The sequence below is a fragment of the Harpia harpyja genome, chromosome 6 (assembly GCF_026419915.1).
Source record: "Harpia harpyja isolate bHarHar1 chromosome 6, bHarHar1 primary haplotype, whole genome shotgun sequence".
Classification (NCBI taxonomy): Eukaryota; Metazoa; Chordata; class Aves; order Accipitriformes; family Accipitridae; genus Harpia; species Harpia harpyja.
Genome location: NC_068945.1, coordinates 67,087,802 through 67,115,299, shown reverse-complemented (window position 1 = coordinate 67,115,299; position 27,498 = coordinate 67,087,802). Strand labels below are relative to the sequence as shown.

At 50.5% G+C, this 27,498-nt stretch overlaps 1 protein-coding gene and 1 long non-coding RNA gene across 4 annotated transcripts in view; one reads left to right on the top strand and one right to left on the bottom strand.

The window, feature by feature from the left end:
• The window catches only part of PODXL (podocalyxin like), a 46,154-nt gene extending 19,422 nt beyond the window's left edge, over positions 1 to 26,732 (top strand). Inside the window, exons 2-9 of the mRNA XM_052789599.1 lie at positions 9,827 to 10,702; positions 12,750 to 12,904; positions 13,758 to 13,823; positions 19,062 to 19,218; positions 19,691 to 19,749; positions 19,855 to 20,022; positions 21,744 to 21,800; positions 23,053 to 26,732. Of these exons, the coding sequence (XP_052645559.1) occupies positions 9,827 to 10,702; positions 12,750 to 12,904; positions 13,758 to 13,823; positions 19,062 to 19,218; positions 19,691 to 19,749; positions 19,855 to 20,022; positions 21,744 to 21,800; positions 23,053 to 23,247 (1,733 nt within the window). The 3' untranslated portion in view covers positions 23,248 to 26,732. The remainder of the gene's footprint in view (positions 1 to 9,826; positions 10,703 to 12,749; positions 12,905 to 13,757; positions 13,824 to 19,061; positions 19,219 to 19,690; positions 19,750 to 19,854; positions 20,023 to 21,743; positions 21,801 to 23,052) is intronic.
• On the bottom strand, positions 3,667 to 16,932 carry LOC128142911 (uncharacterized). Of its 3 annotated transcripts, none has more exons than XR_008235547.1 (7): positions 16,645 to 16,932; positions 10,464 to 10,567; positions 7,661 to 7,774; positions 7,081 to 7,267; positions 6,169 to 6,312; positions 5,531 to 5,733; positions 3,667 to 5,216 (listed from the first exon to the last, which is right to left on the bottom strand). It is a non-coding gene; the product is annotated as an uncharacterized LOC128142911 (long non-coding RNA). The 3 variants fall into 3 exon arrangements; XR_008235549.1 differs by having other exon boundaries at positions 7,081 to 7,191; XR_008235548.1 differs by lacking the exon at positions 7,661 to 7,774.
• Positions 26,733 to 27,498: the final 766 nt, after the last annotated feature.

Here is a 27,498-nt window from a genome sequence, read left to right as displayed (position 1 = left end):
TGTGACAGTTCAGCCCTCAAGAGCAAACCGGTGGCTTTGGCCAAGCAACTCTTAGCGTTGGCTTCTCTGAAGGTCTCCCACCACCTCGCTGCCAGCTTCATAGCTCCTTACTGCCGAAGTCAATTCATGGGCCAGCCTTCAACCCTTGCTGGAGAGAGGTGGTGAAGCTGGGTGGTCTGCTCACGAAGTCAAGGTGGTATTGCCGATCTGGTAGTCGTAATCTCTTGGTTCTTCCCATGGACCTGAGATTCCTCTCCAAATTCAGACAAATCTATGCTTTTAATTGATTTACTTTTTCAAAAAAACCAGGCTTTTTTAGCACTCATGTTCACAGAGAAAAGCCTGAAAGAGTATCTTAAAGACTTACAACATGGAATTTATATAGGAAAAACCCCAAATGTTCGATGTATAACAAAGTTGTGTGGTCTTATGGCATTCTTGTGATTTTCAGTGTCATTTTGATTCACGGCCGCTGTTTAGGGCCAGAGATAGCTGGGCTTTACCTTGCTGCAGAGCGACTTCTGTGGCCCATTATTCAGTGTAAACCTTGAGTTTCTTCCAAAGTCCCTGGGTGACTTTTGAAGAAATAGAGGGGTCTTAGTGCTAAATGTACCAGACATCATGTCCTTCAGCTGATGGGAGATTGATGCTCGCTTGGTACGGGAGTAGGCTGTACTGCCACAAATCTTGCTTTGAAGCAGCAAGGTCATCATGGGATAACTCCACGCTAGCAGCGTAAAGGAGGCAGGAGGAGGGCAGGAACGTGGCTACACTCTGTGCTTTGGAGGGTCTGGTCGGGCTGGGACGTGTGGCTTTTTTGGCTCGTGCTCCCTGCTTTTCCGCTCCAGCAGCTCCGCTACCGTTTCCTGCACGATGGCGTGTTTCTGTTGGGGCTGCAAAGAGTCCCTGGATCATTTTGCAGCCTGGGAAAGGTGCAGGGCTGGAGTCAGGTCCCGTACAAATCCTGTCAGCCCTCGGTGGAAAGAGGATGTTTCCAGGCTCGGTGATGAAAAATATCTGGGGGTGGCTTGGATAGAGGTGTGCATGTGTGTCTGTGTTTGTTTGCCTCCTTGACAACCTGGTGTGAAGGATTTCAGAGCCTTCATTTTCCACATTGGTCTTCCTGTCTCCTTTTGATTATTTTTTTGTCTTTCCCTTCACTTCTTAGATAGCTACAGACTTTCCATGAGAAGAGTTGTGGATACACAATCCTAAATAGGATGTTCTATGTTTATCCATAAGAGAGGCTGGACTGGTGCTTCCTCCCACCGCTGGCATCCCTCGCCTCTGGCTGGAGCTGGCCATGGGATGGAGCACTGCCTGGGATGGACCAGTAGGATCCATTTAGGTGAAAGATGCCTCTGATCACAATTTTCTGGCAATAACCAGTCTTAGAGGAGAAATTCAGGAGAGGTCCAAGCGTGGCATGGAAGACAACTCAACAACAATATTTTTGAGAAGATGGGAGTGAGGAGTGCTGAGATACTTCTGCTCCCTCAAATCCACTGTCTGGTCATTAATTAGTACAGCAAATGAACCCATTTCTGCCTCCCCAAATGTGGTGTTTAGAGGGACCAAGGGAGAGAGGAGGAGATGTGTCAGGGCTGCAGGGAAAGAGGAGTGTGTCCAAGTGGGGAGACGTGCCTTGGGATGATTATTTTTAATATTTGTCATACTTCCAAGTGAAACAGCAGACAAGCTGAGCTGGCTCAAATACTAGCAGAAAGAGCTGATGGGGAATTTGTTAATGAAGCAGGTTTCTCATCAGAAAATGCCAGTTCATCAGAACCTGGATTTTGGGGATGTGTGTTGCAGTCCTGGCAGGAAAGGCATCTTAGGCTGTGGATGGGTTTCTTGGTTAAAACCAAGGAGATTTAAAGGCTGTCGTGTGAATAAAATAAAGTGAGGCAGATCTAACAGGCGGGATGGAGCAGCCAAAGCTTGCATGAGGTTTGGTTCGAGGTCTGCTCTCTGAGCTTCAGGGTTACTTCCACTGGGTAAAATAGGGACAACTTAAAATTTTCCCAGGTCTGAATTAAAGCAGAGCAGCTTTTGGCTACTGTAGGGATGTGAGTGACTGTAAAATCCTGCAGACTGATAAAAGTCCTCAGGATGATGCTAAGGTGCTGCGGGGACATGCCCCAAATCTCCACCCAAGGGGTATCTCCAGGCTGGCAGTGCAGCCATGCAGGAGGAAGCCCTGGATGCTCCTCTCCATCTGGAGACGGAGCAAAACCCCTCAGGGCTTGAAGCACATCCATTTTTCCCTGCCATATCCAGCCATGTCCTTCAGGACAGAGGCTGTGGCTGCAGGTTCATTTCATTTGACAGCAGAGAAGAGGAGACTTGGCAGTATTATTGCCTTGATTTCACTGCCACTTGCATGCAAGATCTAAATAGCACTGATCTGAAGGGTCTTTTCAATAGAGCTTTTCACAGCGGGATGAAGGAGGTTCCATGCTAAAAATAAGCCCGCTAGCTTTAAATCAGAGTCCAGACATACCCGTTTCCTTCCCGAGTGATACTGTAGCACTAATTAGATCCAGCCATTAGGTCTCATCTTTAATATTTTGCAGTGCAATTCTATTAAGACTGTTCTGCAGCAGTTTTTATTCTGGCAGGGCTTTGGAGATTATAGACAACCCTGCACTGGCTAATTGAACTGATGGATTAGAGTCTGAAAATGCTCTGGCAGTGGCTGTCGGACCTTTCCCCGTCTTCTTACCCGGGAAGCCAAGTTGGTCTTTGGCCTGGGTGAAGCCATTTCGTAACGTTGATGGTGAGACAGGCAGCAAAGGGTTTGGGTGATGCCAGTTTGAGAGTGTATCTTCCAACATGGAGAGTGCCTCTTTGCAAGGGTGAAGGGTGGCACGCATGCTAACAGCATCCTCGTACCACATCCCTCACCGAAATCTCGGCAGGTAGCTAGGGACAATGGTGCCGTTTGTTTGCAGCTCATCTTTCCCTAAGCAGATGGAAGGGACAGAGCCTCTACACAGGCAAAATTTTAAAACCCGGTGAGGTAACCATTTGCTCTGGTAGCCCAGCTTAATTCCAGGAAAAATAACACCGTTCTGTGATGCTCTGCCAATCTGATCGCTCTCACAGTTTTAAAAGGAGGTGACAAATTTCCTGTCCTCTGCACCGGCTAGTCTGCTCCAGCTCAGACATGGCTGCATTGCAGCGGGCGGATAAAACCCTCCTTTTGCCCAGGATACCTTCCTTTTCTTGCGATGCAAAGAAAAGACCAGGAGCCTCCTCTCTCACTTTGGCACACGCTTTCCCCTAGCAAAGGCCACCCCTGGAGCCTCAGCCCCCACTTTCCCTTTGACAAACTCAACCCGTTGCCCCTGTTTAATCAGGAAAGGCTGCAAAAAAGGGGAGGAAAATAGGAACTTCCTCAGGCCTGGCTCACATCCCTTCCCCTTCCCTGGGTTGCTCGGGCTCCCTAGCTTTCTCATCCCGCCTTGGGAGGAGCAGGAGCCGGCTGGCGTAAGGCTCCAAGCCGGGCTCAGCCTGCCGGCGTGGGGTGTGTCACCCACCATTTCCTAAGTTATTCTTTTGGGTTTCCTTTTCTCACTATTAATAGATTTTCAGCCAATCTGAGCTGTTTCAACAAGGAGGAGGCGTTACTGAAATAGGAAGCGGGAAGCTGTTGGGCAGGGAATTAATCAGAGAAGCTGCGTGGAGAGGTGGTGGCTTCGGGTGGGCTGGTGGGAGGAGGGACAGGACATGTCCTTTCGCTTTGCATTTAGTGCCGGTTTTCTTCTCTTTTTGTGCTCCAAGCCGTGACCTTTCCAAACAAGCTACTCCCTCCAAGCATCTTCCCCAGCCTGCAAAATACCACCTATCTACTGCAATGAGGTTACAACCGGAGCATCACTTCACGGCGTGGTTAGTGATGGTGCACCGTGGCTGAAAACTGTGGCCTTCGACTGATATTGCAAGGAGCTGCATTGGCACAAACCAGCACGGCTTTCCTTTTACGTTTTGGGTTGCTTTTCACATCCCAGCAGCTCATATCCAGAGCATTGCCACACCAGCGCCATTCAGGAATGCCTGCAGCAATAGGGACCGACGACAGCACTTCCAGCCTCCCAAATATTGCTCACTGGGGGCCGAGCAAGCCCATCTTGATAGCTAGCAATAAGGGAAAGTTGTTTCCCCTCCGGGGCAGTCCCCATCACGCAGACACTGTATTGCAGGCACGGTCATGGGATACACATATCCAGAAATGAAATCATGTTTTTGCAGCATACTCATTTCCCGCGGGCTGTTTGGCCACCGTGCACACGGATGCGTGCATGGAGGGCTTGCGCTTTCCTCCTGAGGGTCTACCCTGCACCCAGCACAGAATTGCAAAGGTTTAGGGTTTTCTGAGTGATACGTGCAAGAGGAGAGGTGCAGACCAAAGCATTAGACTCACTGCAGCCAGTGCTGTCAAAATACACCGGTAGCTGCTATGTTACTTTTATTTTCCTTAAAATGAGGAATTGATGACAGTCCAAAAAGTGAAAGCAGATAAGTGGCCTTGCCCTGCCAAAATCCAGCCAGGAAGGTGAGGGGCAGGTAGCTTTTTCTGCCTTCTGGAAAACAGGGTGAGGGACTCGGGCTGAAATTCAGGTGAAATTTCTTTTGGAAAGGAACTCCGTCTGGTAAGGGGAATGATAGCTTAGAGGACCTCTCCTCCATCCTCCTTCTCTCTCATAGCATGCATTAAATCCTTTTATCTCCAGGGCTCACAGCATGAAAGGGTTGTTTCCTGCAAAAGGACGTACTGCATCTTTTGTGAGTAATTTTCATGCTAAAGGGGCACTAAACATAATCCTGTCCTGTCTGGCTGTTATTACCGCCAGTCTGTGGTTGCAGGGGTTTTCTCCTCCTTTGACCAGAACCTTTTCATTTCTTCTGTTGAGGACAGTTGTCAGGCAATACTGGCTACCAGCCCAGGCAAACAGGGGCTCGTTACCAGTTATTACCCCCAGGTCCGCCGCCGCAATTTGGCACGGGTGGCCAGTTAGGGAGGAAGAGATAAAAAAATAGTTCTCTGGCGTTTGAAAGAGATATAGCACGTGTGGAAGGAAAACAGAGGCTCCTGGGCTTGCAGTGCTCTTGCTGGTTGTTCTGTATTTGTTTCTGCTTTGGAATTATTTGCTAGGCTTCTGAAAATGAGAGCAATGAGTTTGCATAAGCCAGGTCTTCTGCAGGTGGTAAACCTGCAAGACACCAAAAAAATGCAATTTGGTTTTCCTCGGTCTAAATAAAATACATTTTTTCCCAATGCTGCAGTGAGACAGTCCCTGGACAAACAACTAATATTAAGCCCAGAGCAATAAAACTGCAGAAAGGTATGCAACCCCGCGACTGCAGCAGCATCTGGCTCCTTGTGCACCAGCAGTGAGGAGAGAGTTTAATTTAATGCAACTGGAGAGAGAAGGTAAATTTCGCTGACAGATGGGTGCCCAAAAATCTGCGGGACAGGTGTGGGGATGGAGAAGGGTGCTGGTCCTCTGTGGAAGGAGGATCTCACCCAGCTGTAGCTGTGGCTGCTCTCCTCTGGGATGTTGTGGGTCTGGCCCACTGTAGTGCACGTTGTCTTGAAGAGTGTGACGTTTACAACCTGCCTGGATTTCCTTTTCTCGTGGCCATCTCCATGGCTGCTGTTCACCACAGCCATTGCATTTCAGCCAGCAACAGTAATCCTTCAAAACAGTCTGCTTTGAGACAAGCCGGCTGTGGAAAAAGAAAGGGGGAAAGCGAAAATTTCATAGCAACCCAGCTGAGCTGGGATGGAGGTTGGTAAAGAAACATCACCTTCAGCTCAAGTTTGGGATGGGAGATCTTTTGCAAAGGACTTCCTAGTGGTCCCATCCAGCCCAATGCAGCAAGAGCAGGTTTGTAGGGAGAGAATGGTGTGGTGAAGTGTTTTCTGGCTCATATATCATTTGTGTTGCCACTTGCCAAAGAGATGCAGGTCACTACCCACCAAAGGAGAGTGATTTCTACCTCTGTGGCACTTAGCATTGCCTGACCTCCGCCAGGCCCATGTAGTAGGATGGATAGTGTCCTACCTGCCCACATGGTCAGAACCCATTGAATGCATCCATCCATCCATCCATCCATCCATCCATCCATCCATTCCATCCATCCCCCTGCATGGTGGCTCACCACTTCCAAGCAGGAGTGTGCTGGCTCCTCAAGTTGCTTTGAGCCCACTTGAATCACTGGGCCTGGCTTAATGATGAAGAATAAATTGATCTTTTAACATCTCTTGACCTTAGCAGGAGAAGAGAGCTAAGAGTGGATGCAGACCTATAGAAAGATAAAATGCTAGTAAGCTTTGTGGGCATCAACTTGAGTCCTGGTTCTTCTCCTGGTTGCTTTTTGGGCTGTGTCATCCTGTGTCCCTTGAAAGAAACCCTCCTACCACCCCATCCAGGGCAAGCCTGGAGGATCACACCAGCTTTCTCCATCAGCAGAGCAACCTCTTGCTTTGGGCTTTTTCCCCCAATTTTTGCTAAAAGTGGTAAAAATGTATCTGCAGCTCCCCGGGGTGGGACGAGGAAGGGAACACCAATTTCTTGGCTTGTGGGGTCCTAGCTGGCCACCGAGGCTGGCCCAGAGCCAAAGCACGGACCTGCCCCTTTCTGTTTTGGATCAAGTTGAATTGAATTGTCTTTTCTACCTCTCCTTTAGTGCCTGTTTGCTTCCTGCCTCTCTGGGATGGGGCCGGGGAACAAAAAGGAAGCGGGAGCAGTGGGGGACTTCCTCCACCTTCCTTCCGACCCCTTCTTTATTTACGTCTCTTTTGTATTGTTTCTACCTTTAAAGGATTTTTTTTTTTTTTTACCTCCCTTGTTGTCAAAACTCCCGTCAAACTTTTACAGCCCTGTTTATGGGATAGACCCATTTTGTGGTTAACTGGATGCCTGATCTCTAGCTTGGTGCAACCATCACTAAGGATTCAAGCCAGGCAAGTTGATAATACAACTGAGGAGGTGGCTACATGAAAAATCCCTTCTATCTTTTGCACCTGGGTTTCATCTGCTAGGTCTCCATGCCTGTGTTTTCCTTCCTTACCTCTTCTTCTCCTGCAGACAGTGGTCAGTCTATAGGAAATATGGCTTATGTCCACAAAAGCTCTTTTCCTGCAGATGTAGTGGAGATGTTTTCTTGCAAGCCCAGGGTTTCCTAAAATAATTCATACTGCTAGTTTCAGTTAAACTCACATCTTACTGGTGTTTTCAGAAATGGCTACTCCCAGCAGCTGGTGGGGAAACAGGAATAGGAACTGTGTTTCAGGAGGGGGTCTGCACATCTCCTGGCTGTGCATTTCCCCTGAACTGGTCAGGCAGTTGGACTAGATGATTGTTGTAGGTCCCTTCCAACTGAAAATATTCTGTTCTGTTCTATTCATTCTATTCTATTCTATTCTATTCTATTCTATTCTATTCTATTCTATTCTATTCTATTCTATTCTGTTCTGTTCTGTTCTGTTCTGTTCTATTCTATTCCCTGTTCAGATGCCTGTGCAGAGCCCAGCTGTAGCTCCTCTGCCTCCTCCAAACCCACCCTGTTCCCAGGCAGCTCCCGTGGGACCCCAAACCTGTTGCAGCCTCCTCATCGAAATCCCACTCCCCGGTTCCTCTCTCAAACATACCTCCACCACACCGGGTCCTGACGTGGTGCAGTTAGATTTCCCCAGCAGTATGAATCTCAGAAACTTGAGCTTTCATCAGATCTTTGAAGCATAACCAGCGCTAATAAACAGGCTCTGTAAGAGAAAATACTTTGTCGGTATGCCGGCACAGAGGAACGAAGCAGATCTCTGGAGAACAGCATTAGGATAAGGCTAAAAATCAAACCCTGGAAGTGTGGAAGTGTGACTCCTGTTTTGGAGAGTTGGAAATAATACAAGTGTTTCACGGGGCAAAAAAAAGAGCCCTCTTCTGCACAGTCAGCAAATGGAAGAGACACACAACACCCCACACACACCCCAAAATCAGGTTGTTGTCTTGACTCCAGACAGATCCACGGATGAAGTGGCTCAGTGCAGCCCATGGTTCCTGAAAGGTAAAAAATTGATTGAACCTTTCCTGGGGTGAATTTGAGCAAGAGCCCAGAGCTGGTGGCTACAATGTGCAATGGGGGGGAGGGTGGGGAAATTATCTCCGTGGCAATTGATGGAGCTCCTGCAGTGAATACAAACAGAAAAATGGACCCAAGTTTTTATACCAGTCTGCTAGTGAACAGACCACGTTTTAGCATTGTGGGACGTTGGAGAGATGTGTGCTGTCGGAGAGCTTACTTTTGTCAGGGAAGCTGTCCTTCAGCTGCATCCCTCACCGAGAAACAGCTTCATAATTTGAAAATTTAAAGTATTATTCAGAAACCAACTGCAGATCTCCTGATGTATGATAATGTGAGACAACTGAGCAATGGACAACCCTCTTTGCTTTGAGACTGAGCTTTTCTCCCACTCAGGTAATGTCAGCTCTCAGTGAAATACTTCATGGATTTCCTCAAAAACAAATAAGCCATGATAATAGTAGCATTTCTACGTGATGTACAAATGCAGGCTAAAAACCATGGAAAAACACATGGGAATTTCACAGGTCAGGTGGTGGCATTAGGGATTTGCATGGTACGTGTAGATGGAGCCCTTCATTTTCCTGGCTTGCTTCTCCTTGTCCTAAATGCAACCTTTGATTTTTTTTTAAGATTTTCCTTTGAAAGTGAACACTGACTTTAAACATTTTTATGTGACTTTCTCAGGCTTTTCAGAATAGTAAAATAATCAGCTAAACAAGTATGTGATTGTAGATTGGTGATAATATTTGCAATGCGCAGCTGAACTGAACATCCTTAAAATTAAAATAACGCAGCTTCAAGTAAATGCTTTTTGTATTTACTTGCAAATTCTGTCCAGTGTTGACCCATTCTTTCAGAGCAAGTAGAATAAATGTTGTTTCCACAGTTCACCCAACTGGGAATTTCAGTGTGTACACATTTTCATAGAACCATAGAATGGTTTGGGTTGGGAGGGACCTTAAAGATCATCTAGTTCCAACCCCCCTGCCATGGGCAGGGACACCTGCCACTAGACCAGGTTGCTCCAAGCCCCATCCAACCTGGCCTTGAACACTGCCAGGGATGGGACAGCCACAACCTCTCTGGGCAACCTGCTCCAGCGTCTCACCTCTCTCAGTGGTTTGGTTCTGTAGATTCAAGTGAGAGTGCCTATTTTATAATGTTTTTATAGTAATTATCTGAGTTTGGGAGGGAAAAAAACCTTAAGTTGAAATATGAGTAATTAAAGAAACAGAGCTTGAGCTTGCAAAAAGAATATAACTTTCAGAACAGTCAGAAGCGTCACCTTATTTATCTGAGGCTCCTCACCACTTCAGGGATATGAGAGACCCTCATAACAGGGTTGGACAGACAGCACTCGGCGCATCCCTTGGCTGCTCCCTTACAAGGGCTGGACGTAATTTATTTTGGGAATGACTTGCAGAGCTCTGCACGGGAGCTGGTGCACCTTCCATCCAAGGGAGACCTGCCTTCTGGGAACCAGCAGGTCTTGCCCAACCCCTTTGAAGTCCTGTGAGTTTGACTCTTCCTCCTCCTCCTCTGCTCTGCTTTCTGCTCGACTCGGTGATACCAGAACACGGCATTTGGTATGAGTTTAGAGAGCATGAGACAAGCCCCGAGTGAATGACTCATAGTTTCTGGTCAGCATTTATTTCTGCAAATACCTGTTCTGGGTGGAAACCAAGGGTAGTTTCCTTCGTTCAAAGTTTATCTTGGCATTTTTACTTTTCCCTAGGTGACAGCTCTCAGGATGTTACAACGAAATCTGCAAACCCAGGAGAAAATGGGCAGATCACCACAACTACAAACAGCAACAAGGTGCAAGGGAAGACCCCTACAGACAATCCAGGAAAACCACCATCCACCTCTATGATGTCACCCGCTACAGTTCAAGAGATGAAAGCCACAAGCAAGCCGGGAAACTCACCGCCCACCTCTGAGAGACCACACAGCACTGTTCAAACCACCACCGCTTCAAGCAACCTGGGAAACCCACCATCCACCACTGCGACATCACCTGCCACAGTTCCAGGGAACACCCTCACAAGCAACCCAGGAAACCCACTACCCACCCCCACGACATCGCCTCAGCAGGTCATCTCTTCAGCCAGCTCCAGACCCTCAACAACCAACCCTCCTGCAATCTTCAGCACTGCCCAGCAGAAGACTAGCCCTCCAGCAAGCTTGGGAAGCTTGGCAGCCACCACTGCTGGAAGTGCAGTCCTCACTCCTGTGAGCAGCTCTGCAGCCACCTCAGGAGGTTTAGGGACTACTACCACATCCCCTTCCACCGCAGAAGCTCCGAGAAGCCAGCCTTCAGACCAGTCGACCAGCACGACTGCGAGCAGCGGCATCCCAAAGAACAACCTTACCCCTGGGCTCAAGGACGATGGTGTCTCTTCTCCCACATCTGTCACCAAGCCGCCTCACTCTTCTTCCAGTTCTCCAGTCCAGGGACTGGCCTCTTCCACCAGACCTGGAAGCATCAAAACTTCTGTTACCCCTTTTGATGGAGCTGTGTCCCCCACCAGTAGTAAAGCGTCTCTGCCTTCGTCACCTGGCAGCATGGACAAGGTCTCAGAGGCAGCCACCACGCCAACTCCTGGAGCAGGTACCAGAAGACAAGAACCTTGATTTCTTGTGCTGGGAAGCCCTTTTGTGGTCTTTTCCTTTGGTACCCGAAACACCTCCTCTCATTATGGGGTGTCATCACCTTGTCTCATTTTAGGACTTTCCAGTGTAGTTGTTTCCATGACAACTGGGTGTTTAGGTCCCTGTTGTCATCGGTGGAGATCGAGTCAATGCAGTTAGTGAAATTCAAGGCATGAATCAACTGGCAAAGCGTAGACATTGGCTTTCGGATGGACCAAACTGTGCCCAAAGCACCATCAACTGCAATGACTCGATCTTCAGTGACTGCAAAAGGGAGCCAGCAGTGATGAGCTCGGAGGTGGAGACTGACATTGTAGAGTCGGTGAAACAAATTGACGGCACCCCAAATGCTAACTGTAGAAGTTCCCTAGTATGGCTAACAGCTTAGTGAAGGCTGTCTAGGCATGCTCAGAAAATAAACTTTAGATGACTAAGGAGATTTTGTGGCTAAATTCTGAGTCTACAACCTCTAAAGAGTCTAAGCAGTTAGGTAGGATATTCACCAGTGCTGGGGGGGGGTTGGCTGCTGTCTTCTGTCTAAGCAGCATTAGGAGTGTCTGTGTGGTGTGTAGGATCTTGCTGAACACCATTAATATGTTTCCTGTGGACCTCTGGAGCTTACAGAGTCATGTTAGTTCATAAGTGTCCTGGTGAGGCACAGTTTAGGCTCCCCGTTGGCATTTTGTCTGGTAGTGTTTATGGGGAAGTAATCACGCTGTGGGACTGGAAATGTTGTTCTTGACCCAATTTCCAGTTACCTGCAATACAGAAGCCACTCAAAAAACCATCTCCATCCCTCTCATCCTTCCAGCTGTCAGCATCACTAAATGGGCCAAGGTCTTAATGCAAGGCATCTTCAGTGGCTTCACCCAAGCCATGTTTTGAGCATGTTAGCAGGCACGAGGAGGTGAAATGTGTATCATCTTCATGTTTCTTTCCCCTTCTACTCCACAGGACTGTTCTCCATTAAATGATGATATATGAAATTATGTTAGTTCAAATTTGACCCCAAGCATTGAGCATGAAGAGGTCTAAAAAAGTTTTACATTGAAATTAATTCTCTCCTAGAGCCTTCAGAATGTGTCTGGGAGAAAAATATCGCTCATCTTTTCTGTGGAAGAGGCAGGAGTCCCAAAAGCAAACAGGATGGGAACAGGATGTGGCATTTTAATTCTCTTTGTCACCATTTAAGGATCAGTTAGGAACCCAGAGATGGAGATCCATTTCTTCAAAAGGATTTGGGGAGGCAGGAGGCTGCTATGCTCCTTGCACTACTCCCATTGCACAAGAAACTGTAAGATGCTACAGACCTTAACAAAGGCATCTGAGATGATCTCAGGTATCTGAGACACCTGGATGGGGCTGGTAGAAGTGGGGCATGTGCCCTTCTGGAGGAGCAGGCAGGCAGGACACCCCAGGCTGTCTCCCGTAGAACCAGGCACTACTTCTAAGCATGACACCCTGGACTTCTTCTTCCATAGCTGATGCCGATGGAGTCAACAGAGGTTATGGCATTTCATTCCTTCCTAATGGAGGCAGCTGCAGTTGTCAGTGGGATTGCACAATGAACTCCATTCACTGGGAGATCCTGGGTAGCCAGCTCAGGTAGTCTACCTCTGTTGTAGAAAACTCCATGGAAGACAGCCCAGATAAAGTGAAATGAGGGCCATCCCATTTACCCAGCAATACTCCTTTTTTAAATGATTACCCATCTACCAATGCACAGCCATCATAGCCTTTGGGTTCATCTCTCCAGAACAGTCTGATGGGTTTCAGCAGCAGAACATAAAATCAGCAATAATAATTTTTCCAGCTCAAAATTGATTAAAAAAAAAAAAAAATAAAGCAACCCAAAGCCTCTCCAAGCTTTGACACAATGAACTTCGAGGCAGAGCTAGAGCTGAAAACTTATTTTCAGCTGCTCACGAATGGAGCTGTGTCAGCTGTATCCTCTATACTGTATCAGTGTCTGTCTTCTTGTTTTTTGGTGTATATTGGGGACCCAGACCAGAAAAGCCATGATGCCGCATCTGTGTCAACCAAACCTGCAAGTACTGACCAAAGCCCTGCCAGTGCACAGCCATCAGCCCCAGCCCCGGGGGACCAGACGGCGAGCAGCAGTCCTCACCACCAGCACCCTAACGCTTCTTTCCAAAACGAGGTAATGATGCCTACGGGAAGGTGGGCACTTCGTTGTGGTGTCTATTAATATTTAGCTGGCATCCCACGTACGTGTAAAGCCTGAAGCCCTTCTTGCTGTGCATGTCTGTGTCAGGGAGATCTGCCTTAGGAAAACATGAGGCAGCAAAATAATTCTAGATCATAGAATCAGAGAATCAGAGAATGGTTTGGGTTGGAAGGGACCTTTAAATGTCATCTAGTCCAACCCTTCTCCTGTAGCTTTCCAGTGAAGTGACACGGAGGGTGGAGATGAAGGGGATTATGGTCTGGGTGCTGAACAGGGAAGAAGTGAAATTTGGGAAGAGGGAGGGAAGCACTACAGAGAGCAGAAGCTGCCTTGGGGTGGACTTGGACTTGATGAGAGGGCAAAGACCACAATTCAGCATCAGCCATGCATGGATGTTATTAGCAGAAAATGGTTTGGTAGCGTAGGGGGTCTCAAAACACAAGCCAGGATAACTAAAGATCCCAGTGCTAGAAAGGAGGGAAGGGGATTCTGTTTCTAGATGCTTGTCTTCTGTAGGACAGGACTGCATCACGGCCCACAGGCATGGATCTTCCTACTGCCCAAGCCAATTCCTGCTCTACCCCATACTGCAAATCCTAAGCCTGGTTTGGGAAGCGGATTAGTGACCACATCAGTTACATGTGGAAACCCTTTCCACACATAAAAGGTTGAGTAAAGGGCTCCTGGGCCTGTCTCATTTCCATAAAATGGATCAGAGCTTTGGTTGGGATATCTCCTGGCTTGGGGCAGTCTGTTGTATCGGTGACCAACTGTCCTTCCAACCTATGTCAATGATTTGAGAGTTGCTTTTCTTCTGTCTTTCCAGGTCATCTGTAAAGACGAGGTGCAAAATAATTGGCCCACCATGTATCTGAAAGAAGCTAAAACCTGTGTAAGTACCACCTTTTTGGACTTCTGTGTAGGATTAGCAGCTGTGTTGCTGTTGGAGATCCGCTTTTAACCTGTGGTACTCTGAGCATGTAAGCCTACAGAGATGAAAGTAATTTCATGAAAAGAAGATGCAACCACTTTTGGGGTGTAAAATGGTAAATGCAAACCCACACTCAGCAGTATCACCTGGTGGGGGATATAGCAGAAGGAGAAGAGGCCTCTGTGGTCTTCTTCAAGTAGAAGGACCAGCTAAGCCCACCCAGGTCTCAGAAAAAGAGCAGGGGGAAATTTTAGAGGGTGAAAAAGAGGGGGGGGAAGCTTTTTGCCTTTGTAGAGAGGCCAGAAGTTCATCCCAAAACCCAAGCAAAAAATATGGAGTTCCTCCACAGTTGTGTACTTGGTGAGATCTTGCAACCTCACAGCTGGGGTAGGGTGACATCTGACTGCAGAGCAACTGGGAAGCACAGAAGCCTGGAGTTTGGGACTCACTGTGCTCCTCGATGCTATATCAGCTCTCACAGAATCCTGAAGTGAGAGCAAAAAACTCCATTTCATTTGTTTCAGACCCTCTACAAGACCAGAGAGTAGTCCAATGTAGTGCCAAGGTTGGGGAAAGGCAAGCTCAACCCAAGACTATACACCAGGACCCCTTCTTCTGGTGGGTGGGTACTGTCTGCTGGCTTTTCTGAGGGATACCCACCTTCAAAATAATTCTTGTGGAAACTATGAGTTTCCTGTAATAGGGAAGATGCAATACATTGATAACTTTTCAATAGGCTGAAGTTTTAAGTTTATGACAAAGAGGAAGAGACAATACCACATGGCTGGTGTGATCCTGTCAGAGCGTACCTATCCGAGCTGTGGGTAGGGCTCAGGGGTGGTTTTTGGCATTATAAAGCTCTGGTTTCTGGATCTCAGCACTGCCAAGGCAGCGTAAGCATTGGGAAATTGGCACTTCAGGGACCTTCTCACAGCTTGTGCTGCACAGCATCAGAAATAGCTGCTCAGGTTCGTGAACCTCTGCTGTCCCATCTGTAAAATGGACTGACTCTTGACTTCACCGTACGGTGGTAAGACGCAAAGTGAAGCCACACTGTGTTCATAAAACCCCTGGAGATACATGCTGAGGCAAGCACGATCATTCCTCCTGACCACAGCAGCTCTTGAAATTCCCTGTGGTTTGGTGATGGCCCTGCCTGGCAGCCCTGGAGAGGGCTTGGACCTCCTGATAGCACCCACCGTGCTCACAGAGGAGGGGAAGGACCTGTCTGCTGCCATCTCATGGTCATCACCTTCCTGCTTTGGCTACTGCTGGGTGTAAATGCTGCTTGCCCACACACCTGCAGAAATGATGTTGGCAGCCACGCTGCCCTTAACACTGAGGATGGCTCCAAGGAGGGAGCTTATTACCATGATGCCCATGGCCCAGACGCCACAGCAGGACAGCCTCTCCTGAGAGCATCCCCTGCCCTGCTTTCTGCAACGTCTGAACCTGCAGCCGTGTCCACGCTGGGAAAGCTTCTCATCAAATTTTATATTGAATATATAAAAATGTTTCATCAGATTGACAAAATCTAACTTTGGAGCCTAAAGCAGCCGGGTGCCTTATGACTGTGCTGATGTTTAATGCTTCCCTCCTCCTTCTGGGTGCAGCCGTGCTCTGCACGGAGCCGCTGTCCTCCCCGCGGCTTTGCTGGAGCCGTGCCAGGAGGCTTTTTGGAAATGGGGATGGTGAGGCTGGGAAGTGCCGGTGCGCAGTGATGCACTGGCGAGCTAAGGGGTGGGCAGACATCACGGCTTGGCATCATCCATCGCTCCTCTCTGCCTGCTCTGCTGGGCGATGGCGTGCTGGAGCTGGCGAGCCAGCAAGTCTGCCACCCTGTTTCCCTTAGATTCCTCTGGGCATAATAACGAGCCGAAGCATTGTTAATACAAAATGCCAATTACGCCTTGAAACAGCTGTAGAAAGACTGCAAGGGTGCATCCTCCCATAGCATCGATCTCCTTGGCTGCCAAAACGCCTCCCACCCGCTTGCCGTTAACTTTCCACTCGGTGTATTCCTGAAAATTGCAACAACTTTTATGCCTCCCAAGCCCAGCAGATAACAGAGAAATGGCACTATCTGGTTTCCCTGCTTTGTAGGCCCAGTAAACAAGTCTGTAGCCAAATCTTGACAGCAAAGTGAAAAAATCCTTTGCATTTCGCAGCCCGTGGGAAAACAGGAAAGTGCGCGCTATAAGGAGAAGTGTTCCAGAAATGGCTCCAGTCCTGGTCCACAAGAACGAGCCAGAGTCGGAGCAGCATTGTGCTAAAAGCTCAGCTCCAGAGAGGAGCTGGGGAAGCATCAAGGCCAACGTGGGGGCCCGGTGGTGGGGGACGTGTCCAGGTCACACATGGCAGGGGAGAGGGTAATGCAGACCAGCCCACCCCGCGCACGGCTGGGCTCGTGGGGCAGCACTGGTGATGCAGGAACCCCAGCAAAACACCTGGGACTGAACCCAGGGATCGCTGGCATTGCACCCCGCTGCGCCTCAGTTTCTCCAGCTGAAGTAAATTTAAAAAAATTAAAAAAAAAAACAAAACAAACCTCAAACTGTAAATCCTAAACAAAAAAGCCAAATACATGGTTGGTACCACTTTGTGGACCAAAGGTATTTTATGGGCTGGTTGGTTCCCAGTATCCTTCCTCGTCAGGTGATGCTTTTCACCAGCACTGAACAGTTTGGTCCATGTTCCCCCGCCCTCCTTTTTGTCCCTTCTCCTTCCTTAGATCACAGAAGGATCTTAATGAATTTCTTAACAAGGCTTATTAGCTCGGTACCTTGCATTCCATAGGATGACTTTCCCAAGGTCCAGCTCACAAGTGTATCTTCAGCTGGGTTTTCGTCGGCTGCTTGGCATGCTCCAGCCTTGGGATGGGTTGGTGGATAGATGGCTGGCTGGCTGCTCTGTTCCTCATCTCAACCCCAAAATGCGTTAGATGAAGCAAGAGGTAACCGTGTCAGAGGCGGCTGGTGTCCCCCAAGCTCTGGTTGAGCCACACAACCCTGTGGCCACCTCCCAGGGGACCAGCACAGCTCCTCCATCGTGTCCCCAGCCAGGACACGGATACGCCCAGCGAGCTGAGTTGGAGGACACCGGGGAGCACCAGAGCCTGCTCCAGCCAGGGGATGCAAAATCAACCGCGGGACCACCCGGACCTGCACCCAGGTGCCCAAGGGAATTTGCTGTGTGACACCCACCAGCGTGGGGACAGCAGGACGGTCCCTGGAGCAGGCGGAGGGACCCCCTCACTGAGCGGGGTCGTGGTCCCCCTCGCCCCATCCAGCTGGCGGAGGTGGTTTGTTGACTCAAGTGCTGTTACCTCATTCGGGGATGTTAGTTTTAGGTCCCCGCCAGTGTGGGAACCGGATTCGAGCTGCTCGGCAGCGCCTGTCAACTCCGGCCAAGGAATGCGAGCGACTCCGGCAGCGGGAGGGGAGAGCTGCCGGGGCCATGGCACCGCCGCCGGGGCATCCCTGCCGGCTACAGTGGGCCTTACCTTGCCCCTTTCCAGCCCTGGAAAGGCTAAATCCCTCCAGTTCAGCCTCTAAAGTGGCTTAGGAACTGCTCAGCGTCCGGCAGCAAAGCGGTTCGGTGCTCAGCTGGGTTTTAGCCTTGCATCTGATTTCCGTTCCCACCAAGAAAAAAAGCTTTTTAAAGGTCTTTTCTTTTTCCCCCGTGGGGCGGTAGGAGGAGAAATGGGTTATTAAGGGCTGAGGGAAGGCAGAGTTGCAGCAAAACCTGGGGAAGGAGGCGGCAGAGAGGCTTTTCATGCCTCTGCTGAGCAGAAAATGCTGCACAGGCAGAGATTGATAAACTGCAGGACATTTAAAGCGTAGGAGCACAACCCAGCGTCCAAAGATGATAAGAACACCGCCCCGACCAAGCCGTAACCCTCTCCTCCGTCCCACTGGGGACGAGCTTTCTGGGGGATGCTGCCTTGCCAAGGTCTCATCTTGCCCTGGCACAGGGCTGGGGGCAGGTTTCCCATCCAGCTCTTTTCCCAGGGATGCAGCCGGGATGGTGCGGACTCAACAGAGGGGCCTGGGGGAAGTTTCTCCCCGTGCGGGACGGCCAGGGCCTCACGATGCTGAGCTCACCCTCGCACTGTGGCCAGGACCGGTCTTCCACCCCCGGCAAGTGCATCCTGTCTCCACCGCCGCTTCCCAAATATTTGGATAAGATGGGGTGAGATTAGGTGCCTTCCTCGGCCGGGCGGCTCCCACCCTTACGGCGGAGCAAGTGGGATGCTGCCGGCCATCGGTGATGAGCGGGACCCGGCGTGGATGGCGTTGCAGAGGGAGGGGAAAGTTTGGGGTGTTGGAGCAGGCAGGAGCAGAATTTTCCCAGCCAAGGCACGTTTTGCCTGGTTTCGGCGTGCGCGGAGGACTTCTGCACACAGGACCCGTGCAGGCAAGACCTTGTGCACGTAGCATCTGCGCGCAAAGGACTCGTGCGTACAGCGCTTGTGCACGCACGACCTGTGCACACAGGAGCGGTATATATAGCATCTTCGCATATAGGACCTGTGCCCGCAGCATCTGTGCGTGCAGGAGAGCGATCATCTCTACCTTAGTGAGCTCCCGGCTGCTACGAAGCATCGAGCAGATGCAAAAAGCCTCAAGAACATCTCAGAGGGGACACGGGCTTCATCCACCCCTCTACCATCCCTCCGGCACCGTCCAGGCTAACCCCTCCAGGGATGCTGCAGTTTATCCAAAAGCAAAATGCTTTGTCTTGCCTCTGCAGAGCTGTGGGGAAGCTCTAGGGAGGACAGGGACCCGTGTTGGTGGGGACAGAGGGTAGAAATGCAGGTGGTGGGAGGGTCGCAGATGCTGGTGGAGGGACAGGGGGGATGCACAGCCCTGTCCCGCTCCTCCTGTGGCCCCTCAGCCTCCCCCGGCCCCCCCCGCCCCGCTTCCCTCGGGGACCTGCTATTCCTGTAACGCCAAAAGCTGCGGCTCTCAGATAAGGCCGGCGCAGGGCCCCGGTGAGGAACGGCAGCCAAGAGCTCAGCTTCTCATAAAGAAACGACTTTTAAACTTTTCCTGTTGCCTGGGAGGGCTGGCGGCGGTCCGGCGGTGCAAAGGGATGGGGGAGGATGGGGATGGCCACAGCATCCCTGGCGCTGGGGCAGGGTGCTCCCCGGCAGTCCCCGGTTTGGGGGACAGTACTGAGCCCTTGCTGTCCCTGCAGGCTGAGTGGAGGACCGCCAGTGTCAACATCTCCTTCTTCGAGAGCTTCTGCTCGACGGGCCAGCACGCTTTCAACGCCAGCAGGGAAACGTGCACGGTGACGCTGACCTCCCGTGAGCCCCGCTCCCAGCACTGGGCCGTGCGGGCGGTCTTGCACCGTGAGTATGATCCCACCGTCCCGCCCCGGACGGGAACAGGATGGGAATGGCATCGGGGAGCCTGGCATGAGGATGGAGCTTGAGGCTTGGCCAAGGGGCTCCTTTCCTTGGGCTGCCCCATCTGAATGGCTCGGGAGAGGCACAATGACCCCAGAAGTGAGCTTTGCTCCCCAGTGAAGGCACCAGATCCCTCTCCCATCCATGATGAGTCAAGGCAGGGACCAGCGTCCAGGAGGAAAAATTCCTCCCAAGTGGTTAAAATCCAGCGCCCAGGGTCTCTGGGGCTGTCCCCCTTCCAGGAGAAGAGGTCCCGGCTCCTTGTCTGGCTGTGGAGGCACCTGCCAGGGTTGGCTTCATGCCCACGTACCTCCATCCACCTCCTCCAGAAAGGGGGTCACACCATCGACCGGGAGGCGGTGGCACAACCTGCCCCCCCCGCCTCGTGCTCATTGCAGCCTCTTTCTTCCCCCAGTCCCTTTGGACCCTGAAAAAGTCCTCGAGGAGCTGCAGGAGAAGGATAAGTTAGAGGAGGTAAGTGGGTCCCTGGGCACAGCGTAGCTTCCCTGCGGATGTCCCCCAAGGTGCGTGGCCCACAAAGCCCCCCCCTCGGGGCCTGACCCGTTCTTTCTATGGCAGCTGGGCATCGCCAACATCACCTACGGCAAAATGGAGAGGGAGATGATAATCAACGATGAGTTCAGCACACCCCTGATCATCACCATCGTCACCCTGGCTGGCTCCCTGCTGCTGATCGCGGCCATCTACGGCTGCTGCCACCAACGCTTTTCCCAAAAGAAGGACCAGGTAAGACGGGAGGGGGGGGGGGTGGGACAGGTACCCCGAGACCTTTTTGTCCCAGAGGCATCTTCAGGAGATGAAGATCATCAACGTTGCTGTCTCTGCTGGTGGAGACATCCTGGCTTGCCCAGCGGGCACCACCCTTGCCTGTTACTCAAGGGGTGCCCTACGGTGGTGGGGGCTCTGGAGGGGCAGGAGCTGCCCCTTTGGGAGGGTCGGGGAGGGGGGCAGCCAGGATTAAAACCAGGGAAATGAGGGGCTGGGCGGGGGGGGGGGGGTACGGTGACGAGCAGCACCCACCCCTGCTGCCACCCAGGGCACCGGGCAGGTGAGCAGCATCCTTGGGTCATAATTTTGACAAGAAAGGCTTTCTCAACCCAAAACCCCCTCTCCAAACCCATCTATACTCCCCCCCCCCCAAAAAAAAATTTCTCAAAATACTTTTATGTGTAGGGGAGCAGGGTTGGGTGCCCAACATCACCCCGATGCCTTCCCAGGGGTGCCAGGGGCTGCGGGGAGCCCGTAGCTGTTTGCAGGGTGGGAGGACGGCAGGAGGACAGCCACAGGAGGGCATCAATGCCGTACGGCTCAGCCTTTAGGAGAGCTGGGCCAGGGCCAAATTTCAGAGCAGCAGCAGGATTTTAAGGAAGAACAGACATGGGAAAAAAAAAATTAATATCGTTTTTATTTCAGGAAGCAATTCTGGGTGATTTTAGTGTAGCATCCACCTGCAAGGACTGGCTGTTCCCATGCCCTGCGGCACCGGTGGGGAGAGCTCTGCCATGGGCTCGAGGTTTCCATCGGCCCCTGCTGCTGTTGCTGAGGATTTAGCTCCAGAGGAGAGACAGGAGCAGAAAGGGGGGAAAGAAAAAAAAAAAAAAAACAAAAAAAAACCACTAAATGATGCAATTAGGGTAAACCACCCTCCCGATGGAGAAGCAAACCCCTGCATCCTACACAAATTGTTTTCCCTCCAAACCAGCTCATCCTTCCCAGGGGGTCCCAGTTTCTGTCCCACGTGCCAGGAGCTGCGTCAAGGCAAGGGAGAAGGCAGCCTTTGCTTTAAATATTTGCAGTCTAACAGAGATGAACACAGGAGGCAGGGAAGGGCAAACCAATGCCGGCATCAGACTTGTTTTTCCAAGGCTTGATTTTTCAGGAGGGAAGGGGGGAGGACACAAGACCTTGACAGATATTTGACCTCCACCATGGTGCCCTTGGAGCTTACAGGGTTTCACAGCTGGGCCATCCCTCTGCTGAAATCTCCCTGGTGGGGGTGAAAAACATCCCAGCACGGACAGGGAGCAGCATTAACATTCTTGTCCCATATTGTTCAGAAAACAGGTAGAAATAGGGTATTTTTAGCGATGGGAACGCATGTCCCTCAAGTTACATGGCGCAGAGGAACAGCTCTGGCTGAATGCTCTGGAGGTAAATACCTACCAGCCACAGGGGAAGGTAGCAAAACCAAAGCAAGGGATGCCAGTTCCTTGGTACGGCTCTTGCTCAGAGCATGGGAAAAGATCTTTTTCCAAGCAGTTGCAGTAGGTTTTTAGAAAATCAAACACATTTCTCTTTTCTGGATTTGTTTTTGGGTGATTTCTTTTGTTTTCCTCCTGCTTCTTTTCCAAAAATGACTTGAAAGTTTTTTTTTATTTTTATTTTTCTCCAACCCTCCCTCCCCGCCCTTTTAAACCCTGCTGTTGTTTTACCTTGGAAATAACCAGCACATCCACCCTGATCTCCCCGGGTTTGATGATGGACATGTGGCCCTGATCTTTAACGTGAGTTCCAACATAGGGATCGGAGGGGCGGGCGCCGCATCCGTAACACCCCCAACTCTCACCCCTGGTGCTTGGTAGGGTTCAGTAGCTTTTAACAGGACTAAAGCCTACTAAAGCCCAGCTTTAAAGACCCCTTCCCCTTGCTGCACGGCGGGGGGGGGGGGTGTGCCTTGCCATGGCGGGAGAAAGCGCTGCCTGAGCATCCATCCACCTGAGGATTGTACCAGCAACCCCACGGGGTGAGACAGCCCCAGCGAGAGCCCAGGTGCCTCCTCTGCTTTCGAGCATCCCGCCATCCCTGCCCAAATTCCTGCCCCCCCGCCACGTGCGAGCCAGGGGACCCCCAGCAGTGCCTTCGCAGCCCCCCTGCTAGCGCCAAGCCCTGCAGTTTTGCTTCTCCATCCCTTTCCTTCTCCGTGGATTCCCTCCCATGGCTGTCTCCTGACACTTATTAGGAGCACTGTAATAGATCAAGCTGTAAACCCAGGCAGATTTTAACAGGGGTGCCCACTGAGAGCCCTGCACTCCCCAAAAAGGGATGACCAAGGACTGCAGTTCCCCGGTGAATCCCTCCGGGGCAGGACAGGGATGAATGCAAAATTAGGATGGACTGGGGGTCTGCCAGGGAATGAGGGGTTGGGTCAGAGCCTGGAGCACAGCATACCAAAGGACCGGGGTGATACAGTACCCGATTCATCTTTCCCTGCCTCGTTTTAACCAAGAGCTTGAGAACGAGGAAGGATGATGCTTATGGAGGGGCAAGTGGGCCAGCAGCATCTGCAAGGTGGGAGCTGCCCCCAGGTCAACAGAGAGAATAATAATAAAGCAGCTAAAAAGGGACAGCGGGGCAGAAAGGGGAGAGGAAGAACGGATTTGAGTTAGGGAGGCAGGAGTTGGGATGCAGGGTCAGGGTGAGGCAGCGATGCTCAGTCTTTTCCCAAGGTCCTGGGAGGACCAAGCTGCAGCTGGGCTGAAGCTGGCAGCTGCTCCTGGAGGTTTTCCACATGTCTCTGGCTGCTCTTTCCTCCCTACCACCATTAGCAGAGTCTCTCTCTTGCCAGCTCCATGCTATCCCCTCGCTGCGCCGGCACTGACTGCAGCCCCCAGCCTCAGCCTCACCGTCAAAGTCTCTGTATATACATCTATACGGGACAGCAGCCATGGCTGGCTGGGAGGTGACAGCCCCCAGGTGGCATGCACAACCTGGCCAAGCTGTTTTTCACTGGGGTTTCTGGGTTTTCTTTCCTCGCAGCAGCGCCTGACCGAGGAGCTGCAGACGATGGAGAACGGCTACCACGATAACCCCACGCTGGAGGTGATGGAGACCTCCTCTGAAATGCAGGAAAAGAAAGTGAACCTCAACGGCGAGCTGGGGGACAGCTGGATCGTTCCTCTCGACACCCTCATGAAAGAGGACCTGGAGGAAGAGGAGGACACGCATTTATAGGATACAGAACTCAATCAAGCAAAAAACAACCACCATCACCCCCCAAAAAACCCCCCCGTAATCCCTACACCCACACAACTCCAAAACAAGGCAAAATTCCCAACAAACCCCAGAAAATCCCTTAATGAACTAATCATGGCCCCTTGTGCCACCACGTGGGGTGCAGGATGGAAGAGGAATGGACACAAGAAGACACCTCCAGGGCACATCGTCAACACAAGCCACCATGGTGGCCGCATCCAGACAAGCATCCTCCGTCACCTGCAGATGCTCAGCAGGACCTACCACACCAGCCGTGGGCAAACGGGGTGGCTTTGCTCCCGAAGAGCTGCTGGTGTCTCCTCCGAGCACGTCCCCTCCCGTCCCGCCTCCGACCACGCCAACTGCATCCTCCAGCTACCGAGCAACTCAAAAATAAAAAGAAGTAAGTGTAAATAGGATGGGAGAGGGAGCACAACTCCCGACAGCAAACTAGCACCTGGCAGTTAGAGCTAGAAAAATCCTCTGGCCCACGCGGTTTAGTCATCGCTCTGCCCTCTCCGACATGAAACGCCCAGGTATTGAGCGGAAAAAGCTGGAACAGCCTGTTCTTTTTTAATCCAGTTTCCATCCTCTCCCCATAAACTGCTGGCTGAAACGCACAAGAGCCCCGCATTGTGCCATAGGCAAACGAACGCATCCAGACCCAGTTGGACGGGAAGGATGCAGCAGTGCGAAGTGATGCTCAGTCCCGCACCACCCGCAGCTGCGCCACAAAGGGCTGCGGGACAGATCCTGCACCCGGCTGGAGATCAGGAGAGGCACAGCAGCTTCTTGTATTGATGCAAAAGGGAGGGAGAGGAAAAGGGAGGAATTCCTTGAGTTCATCCCTCCTAGGAGTGTAATGAGACCAAGAGCAATGCCTGGTCGCTAGCCCAGGCACGAGGTTGGGAGTTTCATGGTGCAGGAGCCCAGCTCCAGCGCAGACCAGCGCTGCTGCTGCATTTCCCTACAGAAGCGTTGATTGCCTTCCAGTAATTATGCAGCAGCATCTCACGGCCCACATCCATCCTCTCCTGAGACCGTGGGTTACGTACACCGGGATGGTTTGTGATTTTTGTGGTCACATTTTCCTGTGTGAGCAGCAGAAGTGACAGAAGAGCAACAGAAGCACGAGCCAGGTAGCTTGGTGGCATTCAGGGTTTTCCCATCGGTACAGCCCTTGGTGTTTCCTCCGCATGAGGTTTATAAGCTCAGTCCACATTCAAGCTCTTCTTCAAAAGCCAGTAAAGTAACAGCAAAAAAACCTTTCAGCACAGCAGCAAAGCTGGGACTGAGCTTTGTCCTGCAGCCCTTGGTCTCTTGTCCAGGTCTCCCTTTGCCGTAAGTCTTTAGAAGGGAAAAGAAAAATATGCAGGAGCAGAAAGTGGCTGGACTGAGGCCATCTCTGGTTTTCCACTCCCGATCACAGCTCCCAAATGGCTCTAAAAGGATGGGGAGAGTTTCACACCTTTGCTCTGGCTTCGGTGAAGCAGTTCAGCCCTGGCAGAGGCAGGGATCAGAGCGGGGCTCCATCCTCCAGCACACGGGAAAGAGAGGAGAGGACCAGAACGACACTTGGGCAAGTGCATCTCCCAAACACGTGAGGATGGAGGTGGTCCCAAGCCCTCTGCAAGCCAGAGGAGCTGCAGATGGAAGAGCAATGCCTAAGCACGGCCCTTCTCTCCTGCTTGCCATAAACCGTGCATTCACCAACGCACGATGGGGTGATTTCCTTCGGGCTCCGCCACCAAGTCAACACGATGGGGATCCGCTCCCATGGCTGCCCTGAACAAGGGGAAAAGCAGAGCCGAGCAATGGAAAGCCTGGAGAAACCCAGGTCGAGTCAGTCCTTGGAAATACTTACAAAGGAGAGGGTTGGGGTGGTCTGCTCGGCCCCAGGACAGAAGCTGGCAGAAGATACGTCTCCTCAAAGGAATTGGCTCTTCTCCCTTCTCTCCTGCACCAAAGGGCAGAATTTCAAGTGTTCAAACCTATATATTTTTGTATGTAAATATGCCTGCTATTCATTAGCAATGTATTCAGCACACTTCACTTACCCGTGCACTGCACTATGGGGAAATAATTTTGGAGGGAATTAAAAAAAGAAAAAAAAAAAAAAAAAAGAAAAAGTAAAACCTAAAGGCCAATCTGGTAAGGGATCAAAATTCGACACGAAGCAGGAAAACACCTCCCGCCCAGATAACCCCACACCATGGCTTTGTCCCCGCACCAGCAGCATCAAGTTCAGCTCTTTAACATTGCAGCAAGGCTCAAAGAACCGGTCTTGGCATTTGCAATTGCTTTCGTGAGCACATTTGCTTCCCAGTTGCCCCGAGAGATGAGCGGCTGGTCGGTGACCTCACGTTTCTGTCCTTTGCTGAAAATAAACGCGGCAAAAACATGGGGCAGCAGCAAGGCTTTGGCCACAGGGGCTGGTGTTGCCGTAAGGATGCCCCTGGCAGAACATCTCCAGGCAGTCTGGTTTTGGCATGTGCCTAAAGATCCCCCTTCCCAGCAAAGAGATGCCAAAGTGCTTTAATGAATCAGGTCCAAAGACTTTCCAAGAGAATCCTACAAAAGCTTGAGATAAGCAACCTTAAATCTTTCCAAGCAGAGACCAGTGAAGATATTAACTGCTCAGCAAGTGCTTATAGTGATTTATATTTGAATAGGAATTGTACATTTATTTATTTTTCCAGACACCATATTTTTAAACCACTAATATTTTATAGTAGATTTTCCTTCCCCTATTTAAAGAACTATTTCCACGGAAAAAACAGTACGTTTTTTATGTTGAGAACATTCTTTTGGGAAAAAAAAAAAAAAAATCAGGTAGGAAATGCAGTGATGAGCATCTTTGGCCTTAATCCTTCCCTTTGTAGACTGTAGCCATAATTGTTAGACCAAAAATAACAAAACAAACAAAAAAATCTACCCAGGCATTCATTTCCTCCCTCCCTGCCCCTCCTCCCTTCCCCACGCTCCTATTCTCTCCCCCAAAACAGCTTTAACATCCGACACGTTGTACAAAGAGATTACTGCTCTTACCTTTTGGTGAGAGTTTTACAAGCAGCTCAGATGGCCTTGCAAGAGACTTTTCTATTTTCAGATTCACAAGGAATGTGTAAATATTTTAGGACCACTTATCTCCCGCTCACAGTGCCATGACCCAACTGATGAGGTTGATACTGTGACTGTTGCCTACAGAAGACATACAGAAGAACACATAATCCATAAAGAACTGCAGAAGGAGAACCTATTTCCCAAGGCGGCTACCCATTGAATCTTGCACATATACTAGAGCTCTTACGTACTGTATAGCAGCATCTCTCACGGGGACAGGAGTCTGATTTACACTGGAATTTACTGAGGAACTGGATTGTAGAGATTATTCTTGCATTTTCCTACAAATATATTTTGAAAGCATCATGTATTTCTGTCAATAAACATTCTTATGTAAAAGACTTCTTTCTTGGCTGAGTGAAAAGGGGTGGGAGGAGCAGAGCTTGTGCTCAAGAGCCACAACTAGCCGTTTGTAGATGTTACAACTGGTAATGGTCTGAGCTTATCTGGAAACCCAGCACCACAGGGTCTGCATGGTCCTGCTAGCAAGACCATGACTGTGAAAATATTGGACGAGCAGGAGCAAAACCAACCCAGATCTTCAGAGGTAACCAGCCATAGAAGAACTTGTATTTTTCCCCATGCAGAAGGAAGTACGATAGTGGTGGAAAATTTCTCTTAATTCAAAAACCAGAAAACTCAGAGGGGTGGGATGCTTAGCTGATGTGGGTGAGGGCAGCCCCAGCACAGCCAGAGCACCTGTTTGAACTACTTTAGGCTCATGGAAGGAAGGGAGAGGGAGCTTGCCCTTATTCCTGCACGTCATCCTAACTCACTCCTAGCCTGCAACTCCTCCTCACACTTAGGTTAGGCTGTGGAGGGAGGGAATCAAACCTCGTGCCCCTAAGCCAAAACACCCTAATGAAGGAGGGCCATCAAACGAGGGCAACAGCAGGGTGAGCAGCAGCATGAGCAGTTCAGCATTTCCATTTGCCTTCAAGTGCCCCAAATAAAACATTTTGTTTCAGGTTAAGTTTCCACTTACGCAAAGGAAGAAGAAAAAAAAAAAAAGAAAAGGAATTTGGTTTGATTCAAATATTAAAAACCAGTGGTTTGCATCAGCCTATGTTCTAACTCCGTGTTCCTCCCCAATAAAAGTTCTTGCAA